Raw genomic sequence first — 21,772 nt, 5'->3', positions numbered from 1 at the left:
CCGGTACGTTCTATCCAGTTCCTATATCTGCTAAACAAGTCTCCTATACCATCTTGCACACCAGTCTGGTTTTTACCACTGAGACTTGTTCTTACAGCCACCATCGGTTCCAGCCGATATCTCCAGCCATCGGTCTCATTCGATGCTTCCAACATCGGGCTCTTATCAACCTAATTCCTTAATTCATCAACTTCAACCGATCAAGTTAATCAATTCATTAACATCGGACTATCAAGTTCCTCAATTCATCAACATCGGTTCCAACCAATCAAGTTCATCAATTCTATAACATCAGATTCAAATCCATCAAGTTCTTCAAATCATCAACATCGGTCTCAAACCGATCCAGCTCTCAATCCAGCATCATCGGTCCCAATCAGATTCTGCTCATTCATTCAGTATCATCTCCAGTTCTCATTCCAACCTGCTATTTAAAAAAAGACATTCCATTCTTGTTCTCGCCTTCGGGCCCATCATCCACTGCATTATCTCTATTTCCTCACATCATTACATGAAGAAGTCCTGTCTCAAGCCACCCAAATTTCTTCACGCATCTCTGACCTCCCCTTCAGCCTCCCACGCTTGTTCCTACCCAAACCAACCCTCAGGCATGACGAATACCCTCAAAAAGTTTGCCTAATCAACAGTCTAAATTTGGGATTCCAAATTAATATTTCTTTCGCTATTTACAGATCATGCGCACTATACATACTCAATTTCCAGATGGTCTACCTGGGCTAAGAATTCCAATATTAAAAAAAATTATTTCTAACCCTAAACTCTCGCAAATGCTTATTTATTACTCTTACCTCCTGAGTGTATTGCATTGGGACGCTTTGCATCTTCTCAAAAGACAGTATGTGTTTAGCACTTTAGCACCCTGCCAAGGTATGCAGAGCACAGGCTTGGACTGCACGCCCCTGGTGAATGTCACTATAAGCCATGAGAAATTTGTATACACCAGTAGGATTGCGGTTCCTGAATTTGACCATATTGGTCAAAATAGCAGAAATCTCCATATGCTATCGGTACCCACATTGCTGCTTAAGCGGTTTCTCTTTGGCCCAGTGACACCTGGCCACCAGGCTCAAAAAAATAATATCTTTTCTCAATAATAACCCACATCAGTTACCATTTTTGTTTCTATTCCTTTACTTTGATAACGACATGAATCGATCACGTCTTACGACATGTTGCAGTTATATCAACATATACATCCCAATTTTATGCGAAGACTTTTCTCATGGTGATGCCTAATGTTTCTGTTTTATTGGCTGTTTTGTTTTTTCTTTTGTCTGTGTGTAAATCATAGACACAATGAATAGTTTATCTTACACAAAATAAAGGAATCTAAAAAAAAAAAAATTCAAGAAAATATAAAAACAGAAAATGTTTCAATATTACAGTATGTTCCCATTCCTCATGCCGCAGGGATGAGGAATGGGAACAAATGTTTTTTACTTATTACTCTTGTACATAGACTAGGGAAAAAGGTGTCCTTTTTGCAGATGACACTAAACTAAACAGATTATAAGCATAGCAATGTATAGCATTTCACTATAAAGGGAATTCCAAAAATTGGAAAATGGCAAATGAAGTCTAAACAAAGATAAATGTAAGCTCAGAGTTATATAAATTATGCAACTTGTATGTTATATTGGATAAATTTGGGAAATATAGGATGCAAAATTATTTAAGGCAACTAGTGGTAAACCGAGTAGCAGCACTCTGTGCCACGTAACTGCTACGCATTGGTTTCAGGAATGGGCACTTACCTAGAAAGGTCACAGAACTACCAACAGATGCCTATAAGTACTAAAGCATTATTTATATAGTTTCTATGGTAGAAATTGGATCTAACTGTATATTACAGCGCTTCAATCAGATAGAGACTCTGTATACATGCATGAAAATGAAAAACGTTAAAATCTACAAAAGAAACTTAAGTAGGTGCACAGATAGACAACTTTATTCATTAAGGGAAGTAAGGGTTTATATGAAAGATAGACTAGACACAGTTTTCTGGGTTACATTAGAAAGCTTAATCCAAAATATAGGTACAAAGTTTTGGTTAATGAAATATCCATACCTCGTACTGAGCAGGTGACATTTACTTTCACTACTAGAAGAGAAAAGGCTCCATTACCATGAAGGCGGTCAGACTCCTTACCAGGAAAGTGCGGCCGTGTTACCCAAAGTAGTATCAAGTGTATGACTGATTGAGACATATTTCTTTTGGTGGACAAGATAGAAATGGAAAACTCTTATTCTGGATCAGATTTAGTGGCAGCTTAATCAAGAATGTGCTGGCAATTTTTTTATATTTTGAGTGGATGTGATTTATATTATATACAGGTTTCGGGATCCAACCCTGCTCTTGTAGTTTTATATATTTACTTACTAGAAATTAGTGAAAACAGAGAATGCATAGAAGAGTAACTGACGATGCTGTAAAATGCATAGTGCGATATCTGAAAATTGAGTCTTTAGTACAGAATGGACATGTCAGTGCCTAGGGTCCTCTGGAAAGTCACATAACAGACAGTCAAGGTCATCTGCAAAAAATAAATAAATAATTTAAAAAAATTAAAATTATATATAAATATATATATTTATTATTTTAAGAGTAAAGATATGGTAAATGGTGATGTGCAAATGCTGACAGAAATAAATCGGGATGAGGAATCAACAGACAAGGCTAGGATTGGGTGCAGATTGGGGAATTTTTATTTCACTCACCCATATCCCAGTCTGGGTAAGATGCTGCTGTTTGGGGGATTACTGATGGTGCTGTGCGGGCTTCTGGGTAAGAAGATGCTGGTTGGGGGATTTTTGGTTGTGCTGTGCTGGATGACAGATGAGATTCTGCTGGTTGTAGGATTCTTGGTTGTGTTGTGCTGGATGATGAGCAAGATGATGCTGGTTGGGGGAAGCTTGGTTGTGTTGTGCTGGATGATGAGCAAGATGATGCTGGTTGGGGGAATCTTGGTTGTACTGTGCTGGATGATGTAGAAAATGCTGCTGGCTGGGAGGCACTGGGCTGCGCCGTGTTGGACGAGGGGTGAGGCGATGATCGGATTTGGTTGCTGTTGATGTCTACTTCCTCTTGTGGCATTAATGAATCAGACACCTATATTAGTTCACATAATATTAGTACAACTAATTAATGACAAAAAAAAAATAATCTTCCTCCTAACCTATTCAGATACAAAACAATAACAGCAGCACAAATGACCAAAACACAGTCAGTGTAAAGCCAACGTTTTAGGGACAGCTCCCTTTTATCTAGACTTATAAGTCTTGACAAAAGGGCACTGTCCCTGACACGTTGGTCATTTGTGCTGCTGTTAGACTTGGAGTGCCGTCCTGTTTGCTGATATCTACTCTGGAAAGGCACCCAGCTGCTGTTCATTATATGGGAGTGCCGGACTTTGGGGAGATATATATATATTTATTTATTGTAGGATAAAGAGAGCACTCACAAGTCTTCTTAACATAAAAAAGTGAAAAAAACCTCTTTTTAATAGCTCACATATTGCCACAAGTCTATTTGGTCGACGTTTCAGGCCTCAGCAAGACACAGAGACCGCAAAGTTTGTCCAAAGCAGATAGCAGATATCTGTAATTACCAAATGGCAGCATACATATACACTTCAGAATTAATTATTTTTAAAAAGTTTGTCAAACTTAATCAAATGTAAAAAAAAAAATACAATTCAAACAAACAAGAACAAACACAGCTTCTTTAAATAAACATGAAGTGACTGACAGCTGGCAGACTTGTCTTTCATATACTACTCCGGGTCCAGCATCTTAACCTTCAACCTTCCGGCTGCTGGTGGCTCCTAGAATGTAGCCCCTGTGTGGTAGTGTCGAAGCTGGATGGTTGGCTGAGACCTAAATTGTACAAATAATATTTGCACGACACCATCTGGTGTAGCAAGTATAATATTATTGTGCACGGCACTATTTTAGCGTTGTGTACATCTGCCATGTTACTGCACACTGTTAAAGTCTTTACATAATCATGAATACACATATTTAAAGACTTTATATATTCAGTGCTGACAGACAAGTCTTGTGGACATGTCTGGGACTAGTAATTGGAATACACAAAGATACTGCGAGTGTTTACTTTGCATACAGATACAGTATGTCTGTGGCAATTGAAGTATAACACAGACACTGATATGCTCATAGAGAGCGTTCTGAATGTGGATTTAGAAACAGTTGTCAGACGTTTAGCTATCGTTAGCAATTGTAGGCCTTGTGTCCCATGCTGATGTGGTTAAGAAGAAAATAAATAAAAGTTTCCTGCACATTACGGTTTATATTAAAGTTATTAATTATTATGTAAAATGTATGTATTTGATATCTAAGATTTAGTACATGATAAGCAGACCATGTTTGGTACCATTCTAAACCACTGTCTATTTGCAGATCTCTTGTTCCATCGGCAAGGAAATCGCAACATGCGTCTGCAAGTAATGGATTATAGAGAATTAAGTGTTAGAATGTACTTTGTATGCAGTGTCTACTGATTAGTTAAAACACACACAAAGAGCCATTGGAGGGCTGAACTACCACTGTGCAAACTGACCTATGAACTGTATCGTAACAGAAGCAGCAAGAACCAATGGGATTATGCCAACTCGTTTCTATTGTATTGCCCACTCTCTGTACTGTATATATTCAGGCGCTCTATTTCCAGTAGTTAGTCATCATATTCTTTCTTTTGACGGAGACTTCACCTTTGATGCCGGAAATCTGGATCCAGAGCGCCTGCGTATGTATCGACTGTACCTTGTTTATGTATAATCATTTGCGCTAATTGTATTTAGATCACAGCGTGTAACTAACTGCTTTTTATGTGAATAATAACTTTTTGTGCTTTGGAACCACACTCAAAGTCTGGAAAGCAATTATTTATTGTGCGACTTACAACGCTAAATAGTGACATTTGGGTATAGAGATCATTAGGTATTCATAGGTAGTGTATGCCAGCAACACAGAGAAACGTGTTATAGTGTTATTAGGATTTGTCGATATTCCTGCTTATAGCTCCACAAGGACAGGACCTGTTGCAGATGTACACTACCACCAGGTCCTCCCAGGGGTTGAATTCTAGGAGCCACCAGCAGTCGGGAGGTTGAGATGTCCCACAATTCAAACCATATACTAATAGCATATGGACAGCGTATGGTAACTACAGTTGAAAAGTTGGGACTTATTAAATACACACAAATAATCTTCCTAAAAGCTTGAACTTTACTAATATGTCTTTACCTGAAAGTTCAATTTGTGGACAACTGTTCATGCTTAAAACGTACAAATCAAGCTTACCCTAATGAGAGAATTAACCCATCTGCTGTATAGCAATTATATGTATGGATTGGTAAATAACATTATAAATTCAATATATGGACATTTACTCATTTACAGTTGATACATGCAAATTACCGGACAGAGTTGTATGCAAACCCAATGGTTTACGTACAACTCCGATGGTTGCTGATCAGCACATGCACAGGATCTGTACTGCTCATGCGCTAATCTGTGTTTACAATGACGGTCACAGCGCCCAGTCATGTTGCTGCCATATGGTGGTGGGGGAGGGGCGGCAATTGCCAGCATCTCAGAAAACAAGGGCATGTTGGATGCGTTTTATAGGCGTGCCGAGGCCGATGGCTGAGTCTTCCAATGCAGCTTCACTGGTCCCGGAAGCATGAATTTCACGGCCATCCTGAGTAACCTCTCTATTTACACAAGGTGCCTCTTGCAACATTAGCATAGTATTGCACAGCTGCCGCGTGCCAAGTCACAGTGGCTGTGCAATAATGTACAACTCTGAATCAGGCCCTATGATTATCTAAGTCTAATCATGTATCTATGTGTATGATATGAGCTTTTCTAAGTCCCTATGAGACAATTTATTAGAATTAACAATTTATACTGGCAGTGTGAGGTTTGTATTAAAAATGATGTATTAAAATGGTTTATGTCTGGCAAACAGCGCTTTTTTGCTTTATATCAAGTCAAATAAATCATGTATTTAACTAGGAAGAAAATGGTTATATCCTTATAATAAATGACATCAATTTATCAATATCATTTGTAAACAACCATGGCTCGTATTCAATTTGAGCCGAGCCACGTTAACTTAATGCGGCCCGGACTTAACGCTAGCTTTGCCTGTTTTCCAGGTGTAAAAGTATTGCGCGCGTGCCTGCGTATCCCCGTTTTCAATTTGAAAGTAGGCAAAAAAGGGACCCGGCGATACTTCGATCGGCGAAAACAAATGGGAATTTTTGGGAAATAATTGTAGGACCCCCCTAAAGATGTCCAGACCTAGGGGATCACTATGGGCACCCCCATTTTTGTCTGCAGAAGAAAGTCGGGGTTTTTAAATAGCCGCGGCTGGTGTTTTTTAACCTCACATTGAAGAAGTGATGCAGAAGAGCATTTAGCTTTTGTTTTTAAAAGTTGTCCCATCAAATTTGGGGTACATGAAAATGGGTGCTAGCATATTTTTAAGTCCCTAAAGGTAATTTTAAAAATTCTGCAAAAATACACCTGCCGTTACTCTGCGCAATAAAAAAAAAACACCTACCACCTACTTGGGGACCCCACCAGTATTAATTTCGTTAGTTTGGCTTTTTGTTTGACATTTTTTTTTTTTTGTCACTCCCAAATTTCCGCAGTAATCCACGTTATTGGCAAAAAAAAAAAAAAAAAAACGTCTACACGATCCCCCATGTCTGGACATCTTTAGGGAGGTCCCAGGCATATTTCCCGAAAAGTCCCGCTTTTTTTCGTAAATGGGGTCAAGGGTCATTTTTAAAAAACAGGGATAATTTTTTAATTAACTACAGCAAGTGAAATAAAGTTTAGATTTGGGGTTTAGGGGTGCAGGCTTCTAACAATTAGCCTGTACTTTTGGGAATGCCCCCTTAAAACGAAATGTTGCAAAAAAAATGTAAACAGAAAAAAAAAATCGGGACACCCCAAAAAAAAAAAAAATGGGGGGGGGGGATGGTGACAAAAAAAAAAAAAAATGTCAAACAAAAAGCCAAACTAACAAAAGTAATACTGGTGGGGTCCCCAAATATGTGGCAGGTGTTTTTTTTTATTGTGCAGAGTAGCGGCAGGTGTATTTTTGAAGAATTTTTAAAATTACCTTTAGGGACTTAAAAATATGCTAGTACCCATTTTAAAGTACCCCAGATTTGATGGGACCACTTTTAAAAACTAAAAAAAAAAAAATCTAAGTGCTCTTCTGCATCACTTCTTCAAAGTCGGGGAAAAAAAAAAAAAATCAGCCGCGGCTATTTAAAAACCCAGACTTTCTTCTGCAGGCAAAAATGGGGGTACCCATAGTGATCCCCGAGGTCTGGACATCTTTAGGGGTGTCCTACAATTATTTCCCTAAATTCCCGTTTGTTTTCGCCGATCGAAGTATCGCCGGGTCTCGTTTTCAGGCGAAGCCAGCATTAAGTCCGGGCCGCGTTAAACTAACGCGGCTCAAATTGAATACGGGTCCATATATCAGAGGTTCTCAAACTCGGTCCTCAGGACCCCACACAGATCACGTTATCCAGGTCACCCAGCAGGTTCACAGGTGTAGTCATTACTCACTGACACATTTTAAAAGATCCACAGGTGGAGCTAATTATTTCACTTGTGATTCTATGAGGAGACGTAGAAAACATGCACAGTTTGGGATCCTGAGGACCGAGTTTGAGAACCTGTGCCATATATGAATGCTGTCTACTGGACTAAACCAGGATAAAGGAACCTATTTGCAATAGTGTTTTTATAGGTATAAGCTGTGACTTTCATAGTGGCTGTCATGAAATTAATACAAACCAAATATACTTACAAATATTAGAGGTGAATGCAGCTCATGCAGACCATATTAAAGGCACATGGAAAGCATGAGTGTATTTATACATAGAAATAGTGCTACCGTTAGGCTTAGTTAGCAGGGCACCACACCTGCCTGATTTGTAAGCGCTGAAATGCGCCCTGCCCTTATGGCGGCGCCCCGCTAAAACAGCCGTCCCCACCCCAGGCCACAGTGTCTGGCGGAGGAGAAAGTTCTGATGATACAATCACTGGTGAGTGAATAGATGCCGTATGCATGCGCACTGCATCTATTCACACTGCAGGGAGAGCTTGGGGGCAGTCCAGCATCTCCAACTACAGTCATGACAAGGGGTGTGCGTCTCAAGGACAGGTCCCCTTTTCCGAGTGACTATGCCCCTTTTCGAGCACACGCTAAAAGTGACACTTTTTGACAGGCAACCTGCCTTAAGGTGAAGACTGTCATATTTGTATGTTTTGTTTAGAGTCCCAAATAAAGCTGATTGGGGTTAATCTAATGTTTGCTCACTAAGGATAATAATTTCCACTATATTCTAACTCTAAGACGAGCAGATTTATATACAACACCCATGGTGTATTGGTCTTAACTCCTAACAATATTAAAAACTAATATATTGGACCCAGGTCAAAGGGTATCTTTTACCCTTGCACTCACGCCAGCCGCAATTTCCTGTGGTATACGACTCACTTCTGTCGGTCCTCCGCCGCGAGTGACGTTAGCAGAGGAAGGTGTGCTCCCCCGCTTCCCAATACACATGTCGATCTCAGGACATGCCATAGCTGAATATGTATATGTAAATGTGAACAGCAAAAAAAGAGATTAAAGTGAAACAAGTGTAATTTCTTCACCTCCTCATTGTATGTCTTACCCTGGCTGTCCCACCTTCCTCTATAGGGGGGTATATTCTTACTAGGTTGCTCGGGGTCACATTGAGATAATGGTTGCGATGTGATGGTGAAAAAACTCCAACCTGTGAATTATCAAACAAGAAATGTGCAAGTTGTACATGTATTATGTAAGCTTTATATCTTACATAAAAGATAAACCATTTAATGAATACTGTACACCCAATATATAAAGAGGACAATGTCTGTGGCTCTGTTAATGCAGCAGATGCTTGAAGAATTAGCATAAATCAGACATGATGCACAGGAGACAGAGAGAGACAGACAGACAGAGAGAGACAGACAGGCAGGCAGAGACAGGCAGGCAGACAGAGACAGGCAGGCAGACAGAGACAGGCAGGCAGACAGAGACAGGCAGGCAGACAGAGACAGGCAGGCAGACAGAGACAGGCAGGCAGACAGAGACAGGCAGGCAGACAGAGACAGGCAGGCAGACAGAGAGAGACAGAGACTCGGCCAGCTCACAGGGGAGCATGCCATCAAGAAAGCCACACAATGATAGCCTGACTGGTATAGGCTATGCTGAAGTAGGGGCTTCCATTGGGGTTGAGAAGAAAATGTGCCACAAGATCCACCATTTTCTTGTCCATATGATATTTAACCCCTTTGCTGCTGAGCCCATTTTGGCACTTTTTGGGCTGGTCACTTTTCAACATCAATATCAGTAATTACGTAAATACCCACACAAATGACACCTCGTTTTTTTTTCAGATGTCCTGAGAATAAAGGTTACTAGTATTTCTGCAGTGCAGGTTCACACATGATCACCAGAGAATAACTTCTCAGGGATCACATTATTTTATTACAAAATTCTGTTTGAAACGAGGGTACCTTCAAATATGACAGGATAGGGAAGATTGCTCCCCTATTTCCTGGCTTGTAAAATACAATGAAATGCCAAAAGTCATGGGATAACAGTATGTAAAGGTAATGGTAGGTGGTCCCACCGTACTGTGATGTCTTGGAAATGAACAGACCTGCATCAGTTGTAATCTGACATCTCATGAGTCAGTTTGAACACCGGCTTGGCTGCTTGTGACAAGGCAACGTGAATTATCGGAGTTCAAACGGGGCATGATAATGTGTGCCCGCCGGATGGGACATTCCCTTTCTGAAGTGGTGATGAAATTCAACATTCCTCGATCTACGTTGTCACATCTGTACTGGGAATACCTCATAGGAGTCATTACCACCCACCGTGGATAGCGCAGTGGTTGACGACAGATACTTAATGATTATGGTCAGCAGCGTCTGCCCAGAATTGTCTGGGGTAACAGACAAGTGACACTGGCTCAAATCACATCCACATTCAAAGCAGAAGGTACCAGACACATATCCACAAGGTAAGTGCAGCATTCTTTAGCTTCCATGGGATATGGGAGCAGAAGACCCACCAGAAATACCCGTTAACACTACAACACCAGACACAGCGCCTCAACTGGGAATCGGTATGATATACCGCCGGACCCCTGGCCGGTGGTTCAAATCCCGACAGCTGCAGGCCGAAAGAGGAGACAATCCCGATCGTCCCCAGGTAAGTATTCACTAACCTATTCTACCCCCTAACCCTCCCTTAGGGGTGCCTAACCCTAACCTTCCCCCCCAGTGCCTAACATTATTCCCCCCTCCAAGTGCCTAAACCTAACCCCCCCCTTCCCCAACGCCTAAACCCAAGCCCCCCGAGGGGGTCCCTAACCCTAAGTCCCCCTGGGAGACCTAAACCTAACCCTCCCCAACTGCTAACTGTACATTGCTGGACAGACCCTATTTACATGCAATGCTTAATTTATGGTCACCTTTTACAAAAGATACATCACTCTGTATTTTGCATTAGCAGAGGAAAGGAAGCAATATTGGCAGTCTTACAGAGACAGACAAACGTGGTACCTGCTGCAACAGGAGAACACTACCAAGCTTCAGCTCACTCTCACGCTCTTCTAGCAACATATGATGCACAGTGCCTTGAATGTCCCCTAGAGAAAGGCAGAAATGTTCATACTTTATTTGGAATGACTGGGAAATACTAGGTGATAGATATACCAGGCTTAGTTGAGCAGTGGATGAACAGACAGACACTGGAGGGAAACGAGGAAAGCAGTTCTCCACATTACCTGTTGGGTCTCTGAATACAGCACTAGCATCTCCATTAGCTGGTGTCAGGCTCTTGAGGGCCACGGCCATTCGTGGGACTTTATTCTTTGGAAGTTGCTTGAGAGCTGCCTGTAATTATTGAAGGGAAGAAGGCAAGGTGCAAAGTAAAATAAACTTTGTCTTCAAATATATATGGGCTGATTTAGGAGTTTTCCCAAAGTCCATTTTGTGGACGGACCCTGCAATCATACACACGGCATATGCTCAATAGCCGAGCATACGCAACTTGGAGCAACTAGAAGTGATTCAGAGTCATACGCATCTCTGCTGCATCTCCACTTGCAGCTAAGTGGGTTTAACCTGGCAGCAACTGGGAATTAGAATGTAAGGATAAGTGTCCTGATGGCGTGTAAATGGAAATCTTGGCTATTCATTGCTCCATCTGATTTCAGTTGGAACTCTTACACCAGGTATATTGCTGGTGGAAATGCACGCTGATAGTGATATCAGTTACTTTCATAAGCAGATATCAGGGACACTGCAGCAAAGACACGGGCAGACCTGAATATGGGTGGAGATCTAAATCATACAAGCATACACCACTAAATCAGCCCCATACTGTGTATGAGTCAGTAATACAATTTTCACCTTGCGCAGAACCATAACCACACTGTATGTCCTCAGGAAGCAGGTTGGGTCATTTTCATCCAATGAACAATCCACTTTCATAGTGGCCCAAGGACCTTTGATAAACTCTTTTGCCAATGGCTGCTGGGAGGACGTGTCTTCCTGCAAGTATAATAGCCCAATTCATGGAGGTTCAGACAGTATCAATTAAAATTGGAGAGGGTAATGGACAGCTTTGGAGTTATTGAATAGACAGTAATGTGAGAAGGATGACAAAGCTGGGGGTTAAACACAGCAAAGAATAAAACACAAGCAGGCAATTTCTATAGTTTGTGCAACAGTAATGTACCTTGCTGCGGAGCTTAGCTCGTGCCCCGTGATTTGGAGTGTGAGGAGTGGAAACCAGGATGTCATCAAGCCCTCTGCCACTGCCCTGGGAACAGAAATGTTTTACTATTCATTGTAAAAAAGGGTGTCATTATTAATGCCACCCAATCATAAAACAGTTCCTGTCTGTCTATCATTTACCAGCAGATGGCAGAGTAGATTAGCAATATCACAGTTTACATACAATTGTCTCATTACACGCTGTCTGCCTTTTTACAGTGGGTCTGTATTCTGAATCCCATAGGTCAGTTTGATTTTTCACTATGCAATGAAGCCTGGAATGCACGGCTGGTGGTCTCCACTATAAACATGCAAACAGCGCAGCTGTTTAAACTTTCCCTAATTGAATAGTGATTGGCCGAACAACTGAGAGTGTAACTAGTCCCAATTAAAACAAACCTAATTTAAGAAGCCAGTTAACAGTGGTCTAATAATATCACTACTACTATGTCTGAATAACTAGATAAACTAATTCGAACAAATCATATTCTCTTGCAACAACAAACAATTTAGGAAACACCTGACACCCAAATTTCATTGTTCTGCATTTGAAATTAAAAACTCATGCTCCTAATTTCTATGGGTCTGTAGGGGTAGAGCTATTGTAGGCAGCCTGTGACGTTGCAGGTCTTGTAGAACAAACTACTCAGTATGAAGATGTAATGTAAAGCCCCCAAGCAATTCATCATAAAACATCAGTTTCTTGCAACTGTGCGTTAACCCAGATTCCGCGTTGTGCTGGATGGGTTTCCCCGCGCGTTAAGCTCCAGGGGCTGCAAGAAAAAATATGCATTAAAAGGGGCTTAACGCGTGGGGATGTGACGCTTTATTGAATAGCGCAGGCTAATTTAAACTGCCCCAACGACTTGCATTGTGGCATATTGACACATGTTTAAATACTGTATACATGTTCAGGCTCTATGGTGCCATATGACAAGGGTAGGCTAAATACTGTAATATCGGATGTCAGTTATTATTCTGCCACACAGCATGCTGCTATATGCTCACTGAAAGTTCCACCTGAGCTGCAACCAGTGCAGCTTGAATAGCAGTAAAAAATAAGGCTCACTGAACCTCACAGTACACTTTGCAGGTCAGGAAAGTGTACTGGGGCCAAAAAAATAAACGTTTTTTTTTTTTTTTTTTTTAAACAAATTTAAAAAGTTGACTATACTTCTTTTTACACAACAAATGAAGAAAACTGCAATCTAATGATGATTTTCCATTAAAGTGAACTTGTCACATACAGTGGAAGATGACTTTTTGTTTACCGTTAGTATTCATAAAAATGTCTCAGAGATGTCATTTTAGCTACTTAAAAAAAAGGTACACAACCATTGATATTTTTGCCAAGACTGTAGCTCTACCGGTGCATTGTTTTGTGTTTTGTCCAATCGTTGAGTTAGCACTGAGCCACAGCGCTTGCATTAAAAGGTCGGTCACCTGTTGTGGCAGTAGGCCAGCTGGCCCGGGAAATCTCCTCTCTTTGGGTGATTGCGTCTCCCATGCCAACTTCTTTGGAGTCTTATTTGCTGCATTCATTAATTGTACAAGATGATTGGTAACCACTGGGGTCTGCAGAGTGCTAGGTGGGTGTGGGCGAGGAGACGACACAGGAGTTCTTGGCAATGGGTGGGCATTGCTGATTGGATTCGGCCATGAATGTGATGACACTGATGCACTGGCTGACATATTATACTGTGGATAGGTAGAAATAGATGGGTAAGAGGGATTTCCAACTCTTGCAGGTGTAACAGACTGTGTTTCAGCACTAGGCCTTAAGCAGGGCTTTTTGGCAGTGGGTTCTGATGACCGACACTGTGCACTTCCCCCACTACTTAGTTGGAAACTGGAAGCTGTGGGGGAGCTAGTACTACAATTGTAAAAATGTAGCTGTGGGGGGGTGCCCCTTGGACATGGTCTGGTTTCCAGATGTTGGAAGAAGCCACTTCGAGATGGACGCAACTGGAAGGAAGAAGAGTTATTCGAGTCCGCACTATTCCTCTGTGAAGTCTGATTGATGGGCCTCAACAGCAGCTGGGGTTCTGGAGCCTGACACTGTCCTTCTGATACATCGGCTTCCAACTCGCTGAACGCAGACAACATTTCTTCATCATCCACATCCTGGATCAGAGACGGTGCACTTGTTGCTTCATGCACTAATGAGGGCCTTGTATCATGGGAATAGCTTCCTGCTTCCTCTGAGTTTTTAGTAGTGATTTTAGAGATGGATCTGGAATGGGCAGTTGTGGGTTCAAGAATGGAGAGATTGGACTCTGTACCTTCCAGTACAGACAGAAAATCCTACAACGAAAACAACCCAACATTATTTAACTGAATATCTGTATTAAAAGGATAATTCCACCCAAAACTAAAAACACTTTCAAAATATTATTTAGCTGCTGTCCAGCATTCATGCTGTCCAACGAATCCCCATACCTCTAGCAAATGCGCGTCTGCCAGCTCACCTTTACACATTTCCGCTAGCAGCAGTGAACAACACAATGACTATCTGGAAAACGACCACATTGTCAGGAACGGGGAGACTATTCTCGCTCCTGCTGACCTGGCATTTTCCTCAGACAGGCAGTATTTTATCCCACAACAAACATTATTTATACAGATGTGTTCTCAAACACTATTGCCTCAGTCGTGCTAAAAAGCCCTTCTCAGCGCGCCAGAGTCTGTGCAACTCGGCGTGCGCTGAGCATCTTTTTCACCCGAAAATACATTTTAGTCGCAATGCGACAAAACCGCTTAACAAGACTGCACTGAATAATTTGATAAGCCACACTTGTACATCTGAGTACGAATGCCTCTGAATCTGTATACGAAGTGCTACGATGGAGCAGCCGCTGCTTTTTTACAACGTTGTTCTTCATATCGGCTTTGTATATATTTTAAACAAGTTCCTGTGCAGTTGAAGTTGCAACCCAATGTCTCTGGTACAGGTTGAGTAGTGTTTCGCTGCATCTGCAGTGCGAGACACAAATTTACAGAAAAAATTGTTAAGCTACACAACTTGTGTCAGGGGTATGCAGTCAGGAAGCCGGCGGACCTAATCCCGACAGCCGGCTTCCCGACGAGGGTTAAATGACAGGCGTCTACATCTAGGGGCTAGGGTTAGGTTTAGGGCTCCGGGGGGGGGGGGGGGGGAATTTAGGGTTAGGCACCCCCCCGGAAGGTTAGGGTTAGGCTAGGGAGAGGGAAACTTAGGGTTAGGCACCCCCCCGGGTGGACTTAGGTCTAGGCAGCGGGGAAGGGGAGGGTTAGGCACTGGGGGGGAAGGTTAGGGTTAGGCACCCTAAAGGAGGGTTAGGGTGAGGGAATAGGTTAGTGAATACTTACCTGCGGACGATCGGGATTTTCATTCTGTTCGGGTAGCCTCCGTCGGGATTTGAACAGCCGGCCAAAGGTCCGGCGGTAAATCATACAGATTCCGTGTCAGGTGTCTCACGGTAAGGTGTATGAGGACACATCTGTAATCACACAGAAAATCACTAGTCCAGGGACAGTGGACTAAAGGAAATTATATGCTTACCTCATCATCAAAGTCTTCTGATCCAGAGCAAAAGAGGTTGTGGAAACCTAAAGCCTAGGAAGAGATATGTTTAACATGTAAGAAAGACATGTATAGCTTATAGCAGAGGGTCTCAAATTCGGTCCTCAGAACCCCACACAGTTCACGTTTTCCAGGTCACCAAGCAGGTGCACAGGTGTATTCATTACTCACTGACACATTTTAAAAGATCCACAGGTGGAGCTAATTATTTCACTTGTAATTCTGTGGAGGAGACATGGAAAACATTCACTGTTTGGGGTCCTGAGGACCAAGTTTGAGAACCTGTGGCTTACTTAGAGGGAATGTAGGGAAAACACAGTCTGTAGTAGAAAAATTAAGACCAAAGTAGCAGAGATCAGGTAGGGTAAGGAAAGCAGAATGATGAAATGGCACAGTGGTGAAAAAGCAACAAAGCATGGTTAGGGGCTTTGGTGGGAGAAACAGACTTATCATAGTTAAAAAGTCAGGTTCGAAGGTATGCCGTATACATTTCTATGTGCTCATAGATTTATCTGGTGATCGAAATTGGAATTATCTGGGACAAGGGGCCCCAAGTGTGGAATGAAATGAGTAAGGAACCCCAAGTGCCAAATGAACCAAGATAGAAAACTATTAGTTTATATGCAAATGAGGTACAAATATCACAAAATAAAATTCAGATTAATTGTCCAGTTTAAAGAAGGATGTGGGTCAAAAGGGAATGATTGTAACGGGTTCTACATAAAGATAGCATAAATGCAGATGTAGGAGAAGCTGTAGAAGTGCAGACTATGCTATGCTGGCTCTTTTACACTCTCAAAAGTAGGCTGCCTACGACTCTCACTACGTACAAATAAATTAATTAATAATACAACTTATGTGCTGACAGTTACATACAAAAATAGAAAAAAGAGAGATACAAGTCACCATGTATCGTCATGAAAACACGCCACAGCATAAACCGTACAGCTCGCGAGTTCAATCTGCTAGTAGTACGGGGCAGCGTTCTCGGGTGCACATTTCCGGCGTTTGGAACGCACAGGTCTCTCGCGATGCAGCCAAAATGCTGTCCCTGTGGCCGCCGCGCCCAGTTATTAAAAGTATATATTATTAGCGTAATCCTAGATCTGTACCACAAAAAGTGTCTTATTTCCCTTGTCAGACGCCCTGATTCCTTTTTCATACTTTAATAGATTGCCTTATGCTTAAATCCTCTCCTTTCTAGATGCAGTTTTCTAGATGCATTTAATTTGACATGAAAGCACTCCATGTGTGGTTTTGCAGGTGGAATTAAACAGATATGTAGTACGCTGAAAATAACCCTTCACCACCACCACTATAAATTATAGTTCCTGCTGCCAGGATCCATTCAGTTTATTTGAGCACGCATTCATTTTTTGAATTAACTTTTTATATATATAAATTCATAGCAAGGGCACTGTTATGGGCTCTTCAGGAAAACATCATAGTATTACTGGAGTAATGCTAGGCAAAGGTAAATATATATTTAATTTTTATGTGTCAGTATGCTAGGTAGTGATGGCCAACGAAGTCTGTCCCATTGATGGTTTTGTCGCCATTGGGTGACACCTAGGGATGGTCATCAGTACTACACCCTTCAATGTTTACCATTGATGGGTGTTTTAACGGGAACCATCAATGAATAGAAACTATGCTACCATCTACCATCGATAGTTCTTGCTATCGAATAGTCTCACATGCGCAGAAGAGCATTTGCTAGAGCAGGGGTCAGGGAACTCTTTTTACCTTTTACCCCAAAATATATTTAGATACGCCGATGTTAACCCCTTGCTTTGAAAGGAAGGAAATCCTATAGTAGTGCCCCCATATAATGCCCCTGCATACCTCCCAACATGACCCTCTCCAGGAGGGGCACAATGCTCTGGTCCTGGACTTCCCTGGTAATTTATGATTGGTGGAGGCTCCAGAGGTGGGGCTGCAGCACAGTTCAAAATTCAAATAGGGGAGTCACGCCAACTGCCAGTGAGTCCCAGCCAGTGATGTTTGAAATGGCAGTTAGTGTTGCTCCCCTATTTGAATTTTGCATTGCGCTGCAGCCCCACCTCTTACCAGGGAAGCCCAGCACCAGAGCATCGTGTCACTCCTGGAGAGGGTCATGTTGGGAGGTATGCCCCTGTAGTAGTGCCTTTGTAGCAGTGCCCTCATAGTTATGCCCTGTAGCAGTGTCCCCATAGCTATGCCCCTGTAGCAGTGCCCTCAAAGTCATGCCCCTGTAGCAGTGCCTCCATAGTCATGCCCCTGTAGCAGTGCCTCATAGTCATGCCCTTGTAGCAGTGCCCTCATAGTTATGCCCCTGTAGCAGTGCCCCCATAGTTATGCCCCTGTAGTGCCACTTGTACAAAAAAAACCTTAACCTAAATCCCCGCTCCTGCATCCGCTGCCGTCCTGTCCGCCCGGCTGCTCCTCGGAACTAAGGGAGAGACGTCATGACATCTCTCCCATAGTGCACATGGAGCGAGCCGGAAGCTGGAGTTCAGAAGAGAACTCCAGCCTCTGGCTAACGCGGCACTGCAGGGAAGGAGCCGGGCGCCAGCTGGTAATAACATCTCAGCGGGCGTGCGGCTTAGAGCCTCCCTGCGGCGCCGGGCTGGAGTTCACTGACACCGGGTGCGCCGCTGCAGCCAGTGACCTCCATTCCTGGGGGTAATGGATGGACAGCCGGGCATGCAATGATTCATATGCATGCCCGGCTGTCCATTAGCCCCAGGAATTTCAGTTTTACCCCAAATGGGGTAATTTACCCCTGTTCTCCGACCACTGTGCTAGAGAAAGCCAGCTAATAGCAACATTTTCATCTTGGCATACACGGCTCCCCCTGGCGACTGGCTCTGGCAGTTGCAATGCTGCCAGTGTGTTGTGTGTTAGTAGTCTCACTATGACAGGGGTGGCCAGACTTTTTGACTCGGTGATCTATTAAAATTATAAACCTTTTGTGATCTACTGAGCCCAAAAAAAGGGGCATGGTATGCAAAAAGGGGGCGTGACATCGCAGAAAGGAACGTGTAGTCTGTCCTGCCGAAATCAGACATAGGGGTAAATGTACTAAAGTGAGAGTTTTTAGAAGAGAGTTTTAAAAGTGATGTTGCCCATAGCAACCAATCAGATTCTACTTAACATTTAACTAGCACCTTCTAGAAGATAACAGCTAGAATCTGGTTGCTATGGGCAACATCACCTTTAAAACTCTCTTCTAAAAACTCTCTTCTAAAAATTTACCCCATAGTATCCCCAATTCAAATTACTCCACACAGCAGCACAATCTTATTCATATGACATAGTAGTGCCCCTTATTCACGTTACAACACACAATAGTGCCCCTTATACACAATGCCCACAGTAGTGCCCCTTATACAATGACCACTGTAGTAGTGCCTCCTTATACAGTGCCCACTGTAGTAGTGCCCCTTATGCAAAGCCCCCTGTAGTTGTGCCCAATTTGCAATGCCCCCTGTATTACAGCCCCTTATGCAATGCTCCCTGTATTAGAGTCCCTTATACAATGCCCCTGTAGTTGTGCTCATTATGCAGTGCCCCCTGTATTAGAGCCCCTTATGCAGCGTCCCCAGTAGTGCCTCTTATGCTCTGCCCCCTATCAGTGTAGAACAGGCCCCACTCCCCTGTGCAGTAGTAACTTGTCTTCATGCTGGGCACTGATCCACGCTACCAGCGCTCCCACTTTAACTCCGCAGCCGCTCACTGGATCTAATTAGATCCAGCAGGCGCACAGGCTCCTCACATCCAGCACCCGCGCACTGCATCACTGGAGATGCTGGCCTCTGAAGCGATCAGAGGCTTCTTTAATGAGCTACCGGTAGATCGCGTTCGATGTCTTCGCTGGGCCTCCACTATGGCAGCAGGAGTGATGGGACAGACTCGGACCGGAAGGACCTCCTTGGCTAACAGTGGGCGCTCAGCTCACCTACTGCAGCCGCAGTGGTTGGGACTGTCATTTGGGTAACGTGGGGTGCTGCCTGGTGGTTCTCTCTATTCTTTGCTTGCCTTGCTTTACAGTACTGTGGGCCTGATTCTGACCCGCTCGCGAGCGCTGTTCGCTCGCAAGCGGGTCGATGGTGCCGAAGTGCGCATGCGCGAGACCCGGTGAGCGACGAGGAAGTCGTCGCTCCGGGTCTCGCACCAAAGGGGGCGTGCTGTCGATGGTGAGTGACAGCACGCCCCCTTTGGTGGGCATGCCGGGGGCGTGGCTGCCAGACGGTGGCGTTCCCATGGGAACGCCTACCGTCTGGGTCCGGCCCCACTGACATCACTAGTGATAGCACTGCACTGCATAGCAGGGTCCACTACTTGGGGCACTGCATGGGGGGGACCACTACTGGGGGCTCTGTATAAGGGGCACTGCATAGGAGGACCACTACTGGGGGCACCAGTATAAGGGTGCGCTACTGGGAGCCTTGTACTATTACAGTGGTGGTATAATATACTGTGATCCAGCTATCTGGTCTGCACTGACTAAAGCATTCTTCATCAAACACTGCAACCAGAGCCATAGCAGCATTGCAGCACATGTGCACTGTGGTTCCGGCACATGCGCAGTCCTGAAAACATTGGTCATTAGCGACCAAATCTGGACTTCGTACAGGGATGAATCAGTCCCTAAGTGTGATTTACATTTGATTAGTTCAGTGAAGGCTTTCAACATTACTACTGAAAACCACGTATGTGCAATGCTGAACGCAGATTCACGATTGACAGGCAGAGACATTTAAGGGGTGGTGCAGGGGTAGGGTCATCCCGTTTTCTGGGAGCGGCAAGGCCAGGGACTGCGTCTACGGATGCAGTTTCCTGGCCTCGCTAGCCGGCCATCTGCCTTACTTACTGGCTGCTGGCCCTGCGCCGTCCACCATCGCGACCATTGCCTGCGACCTTGGTTGTAGTGCTAGAATTGCAAATGCAGCAGGGAGTGTCATACACCTCCTGCTGCATTTGTATATAAGCAAGGACGGAATTGCAAAGCTGCCTGCGTGCAGCCTTGCAATTCCGTCCGAAGCTGAATCACCCCCTAAGTCATCTGATTATTTATAACACTGGATGTAGGAGTTAGTCACCCCAAATTAGTACAACTGCAAAGGCTCATACACTCAGAATATTTAAAAAAAAAAGTAGTTTAAAGTGCATACTAAACCTTATTACTGTACTTTGGCCCTCATTCAGACCCACTCGCAAGCGGGCGCACGTACGTTAGGCGTACGTACAAAATTATTTAAATTCAATGGCTCGCTCGTATTTTCGTTCGCATCTAAAATTCCTCCCTAAACTCAGGCGACCCCTCCTCTAACTAACGAGCGTGCGAAATAGCGAGCGTACATCCCCGAAATGGCTTGAAGGGAACGCACGCACAAGTGAAACCGGAAGTGGCCTTGTCAGATGTCGATTACCTGCTCCTTTATTCTGCCTACCTCCCTCAATCGTATCATGCCAATCAATGTATCAATTAGCTTAATTGTTTTTTTTTTTCCAACACAATGCAAGAAACTTTACTCTTGTCCGTGTTTGTGTTTACCCGCAGAATACGTACGGATGGAACATTCGCTTTTATTGTTCAAAAAACATGTGAACCACAATTAAACAATTGTTCTATTGCTGTGGATCCCCGCATATTTTCCGGGGTTCATTTCTTTATTTAAATTTGCAAACGCATGTCACTGCATCAAGCCTATCATAACTCTCCAGAGATTTCTGGCCCTGTTGAACACATGACTCATACACTAACCAATAAAATTGCTCCTGTTAATTTCCAAAATACATTAGCCAATCAGAAATTTTTTGCACACTTTATCAAAAAAGTTTTGTATGAAAAACTCCATTGCCATCATGAGAGCCTCCGCATTCACCAGGCGCGAGCTGCTGGTGCTTACGGATGTGATGGATAGGCGGATCACCAGCCAGCCTCCACCCATCACCAACCGGCAGAAGCGCTCCGCGTATGCGGAGGCACGGTCCCGCCTGCGGTCGTTGGGTTCACGCCGCAACATCGGGCAGCTGGAGCGCAGGTGGTCAGACCTGCAATGGCGAACGCCCCGCTTGCTGGCATGCTTTCGCATGCAGATCCTTGAAAGTAAGTGTTATGTATTGTGGTTTTTGTGTTTGTGGGGCAAACTGCGTGTGCATGTTTTCCTGTCTGTCCTATTAATTATTTGTCCTCATATCTGCGTGTGCATGTTTTCCTGTCTGTCCTATTAATTATTTGTCCTCATATCTGCGTGTGCATGTTTTCCTGTCTGTCCTATTAATTATTTGTCCTCATATCTGCGTGTGCATGTTTTCCTGTCTGTCCTA

At 43.5% G+C, this 21,772-nt stretch overlaps 1 protein-coding gene across 4 annotated transcripts; it reads right to left on the bottom strand.

The window, feature by feature from the left end:
• Positions 1-1,947: 1,947 nt before the first annotated feature.
• HROB (homologous recombination factor with OB-fold) lies at positions 1,948-16,576 on the bottom strand. Of its 4 annotated transcripts, none has more exons than XM_088470629.1 (10): positions 16,364-16,555; positions 15,437-15,483; positions 13,339-14,199; positions 11,858-11,941; positions 11,530-11,670; positions 10,902-11,010; positions 10,678-10,763; positions 8,754-8,855; positions 2,740-3,130; positions 1,948-2,555 (listed from the first exon to the last, which is right to left on the bottom strand). In XM_088470629.1, exons 1-10 carry the CDS (start codon positions 16,392-16,394, stop codon positions 2,506-2,508), a joined length of 1,902 nt encoding a protein of 633 aa, XP_088326755.1. In that variant the 5' UTR covers positions 16,395-16,555; the 3' UTR covers positions 1,948-2,505. The 4 variants fall into 4 exon arrangements, with proteins under 4 accessions (XP_088326755.1, XP_088326756.1, XP_088326758.1 ...); XM_088470630.1 differs by having other exon boundaries at positions 15,437-15,490; positions 16,364-16,538; XM_088470632.1 differs by lacking the exon at positions 1,948-2,555 and having other exon boundaries at positions 3,016-3,130; positions 8,734-8,855; positions 16,364-16,571.
• Positions 16,577-21,772: the final 5,196 nt, after the last annotated feature.

Source organism: Taudactylus pleione, unplaced genomic scaffold, assembly GCF_031769625.1.
Source record: "Taudactylus pleione unplaced genomic scaffold, aTauple2 ptg000102l, whole genome shotgun sequence".
Lineage (NCBI taxonomy): Eukaryota > Metazoa > Chordata > Amphibia > Anura > Myobatrachidae > Taudactylus > Taudactylus pleione.
Note: the sequence above shows the minus strand (reverse complement) of the source record. Positions and strands in the feature narration are given on the sequence as shown.

Bases quoted from the DNA above. Each gene is read 5' to 3' on its own strand.
- HROB (XM_088470629.1), bottom strand. From the start codon at position 16,394: ATGCTGTGGCGTGTTTTCATGACGATACATG. The intron at 11,671-11,857 runs GTACATTACTGT...TTATACTTGCAG, and splicing joins GAGCTAAGCTCCGCAGCAAG to GAAGACACGTCCTCCCAGCA. The intron at 10,764-10,901 runs GTAATGTGGAGA...GCCTTTCTCTAG, and splicing joins TGTATTCAGAGACCCAACAG to GGGACATTCAAGGCACTGTG.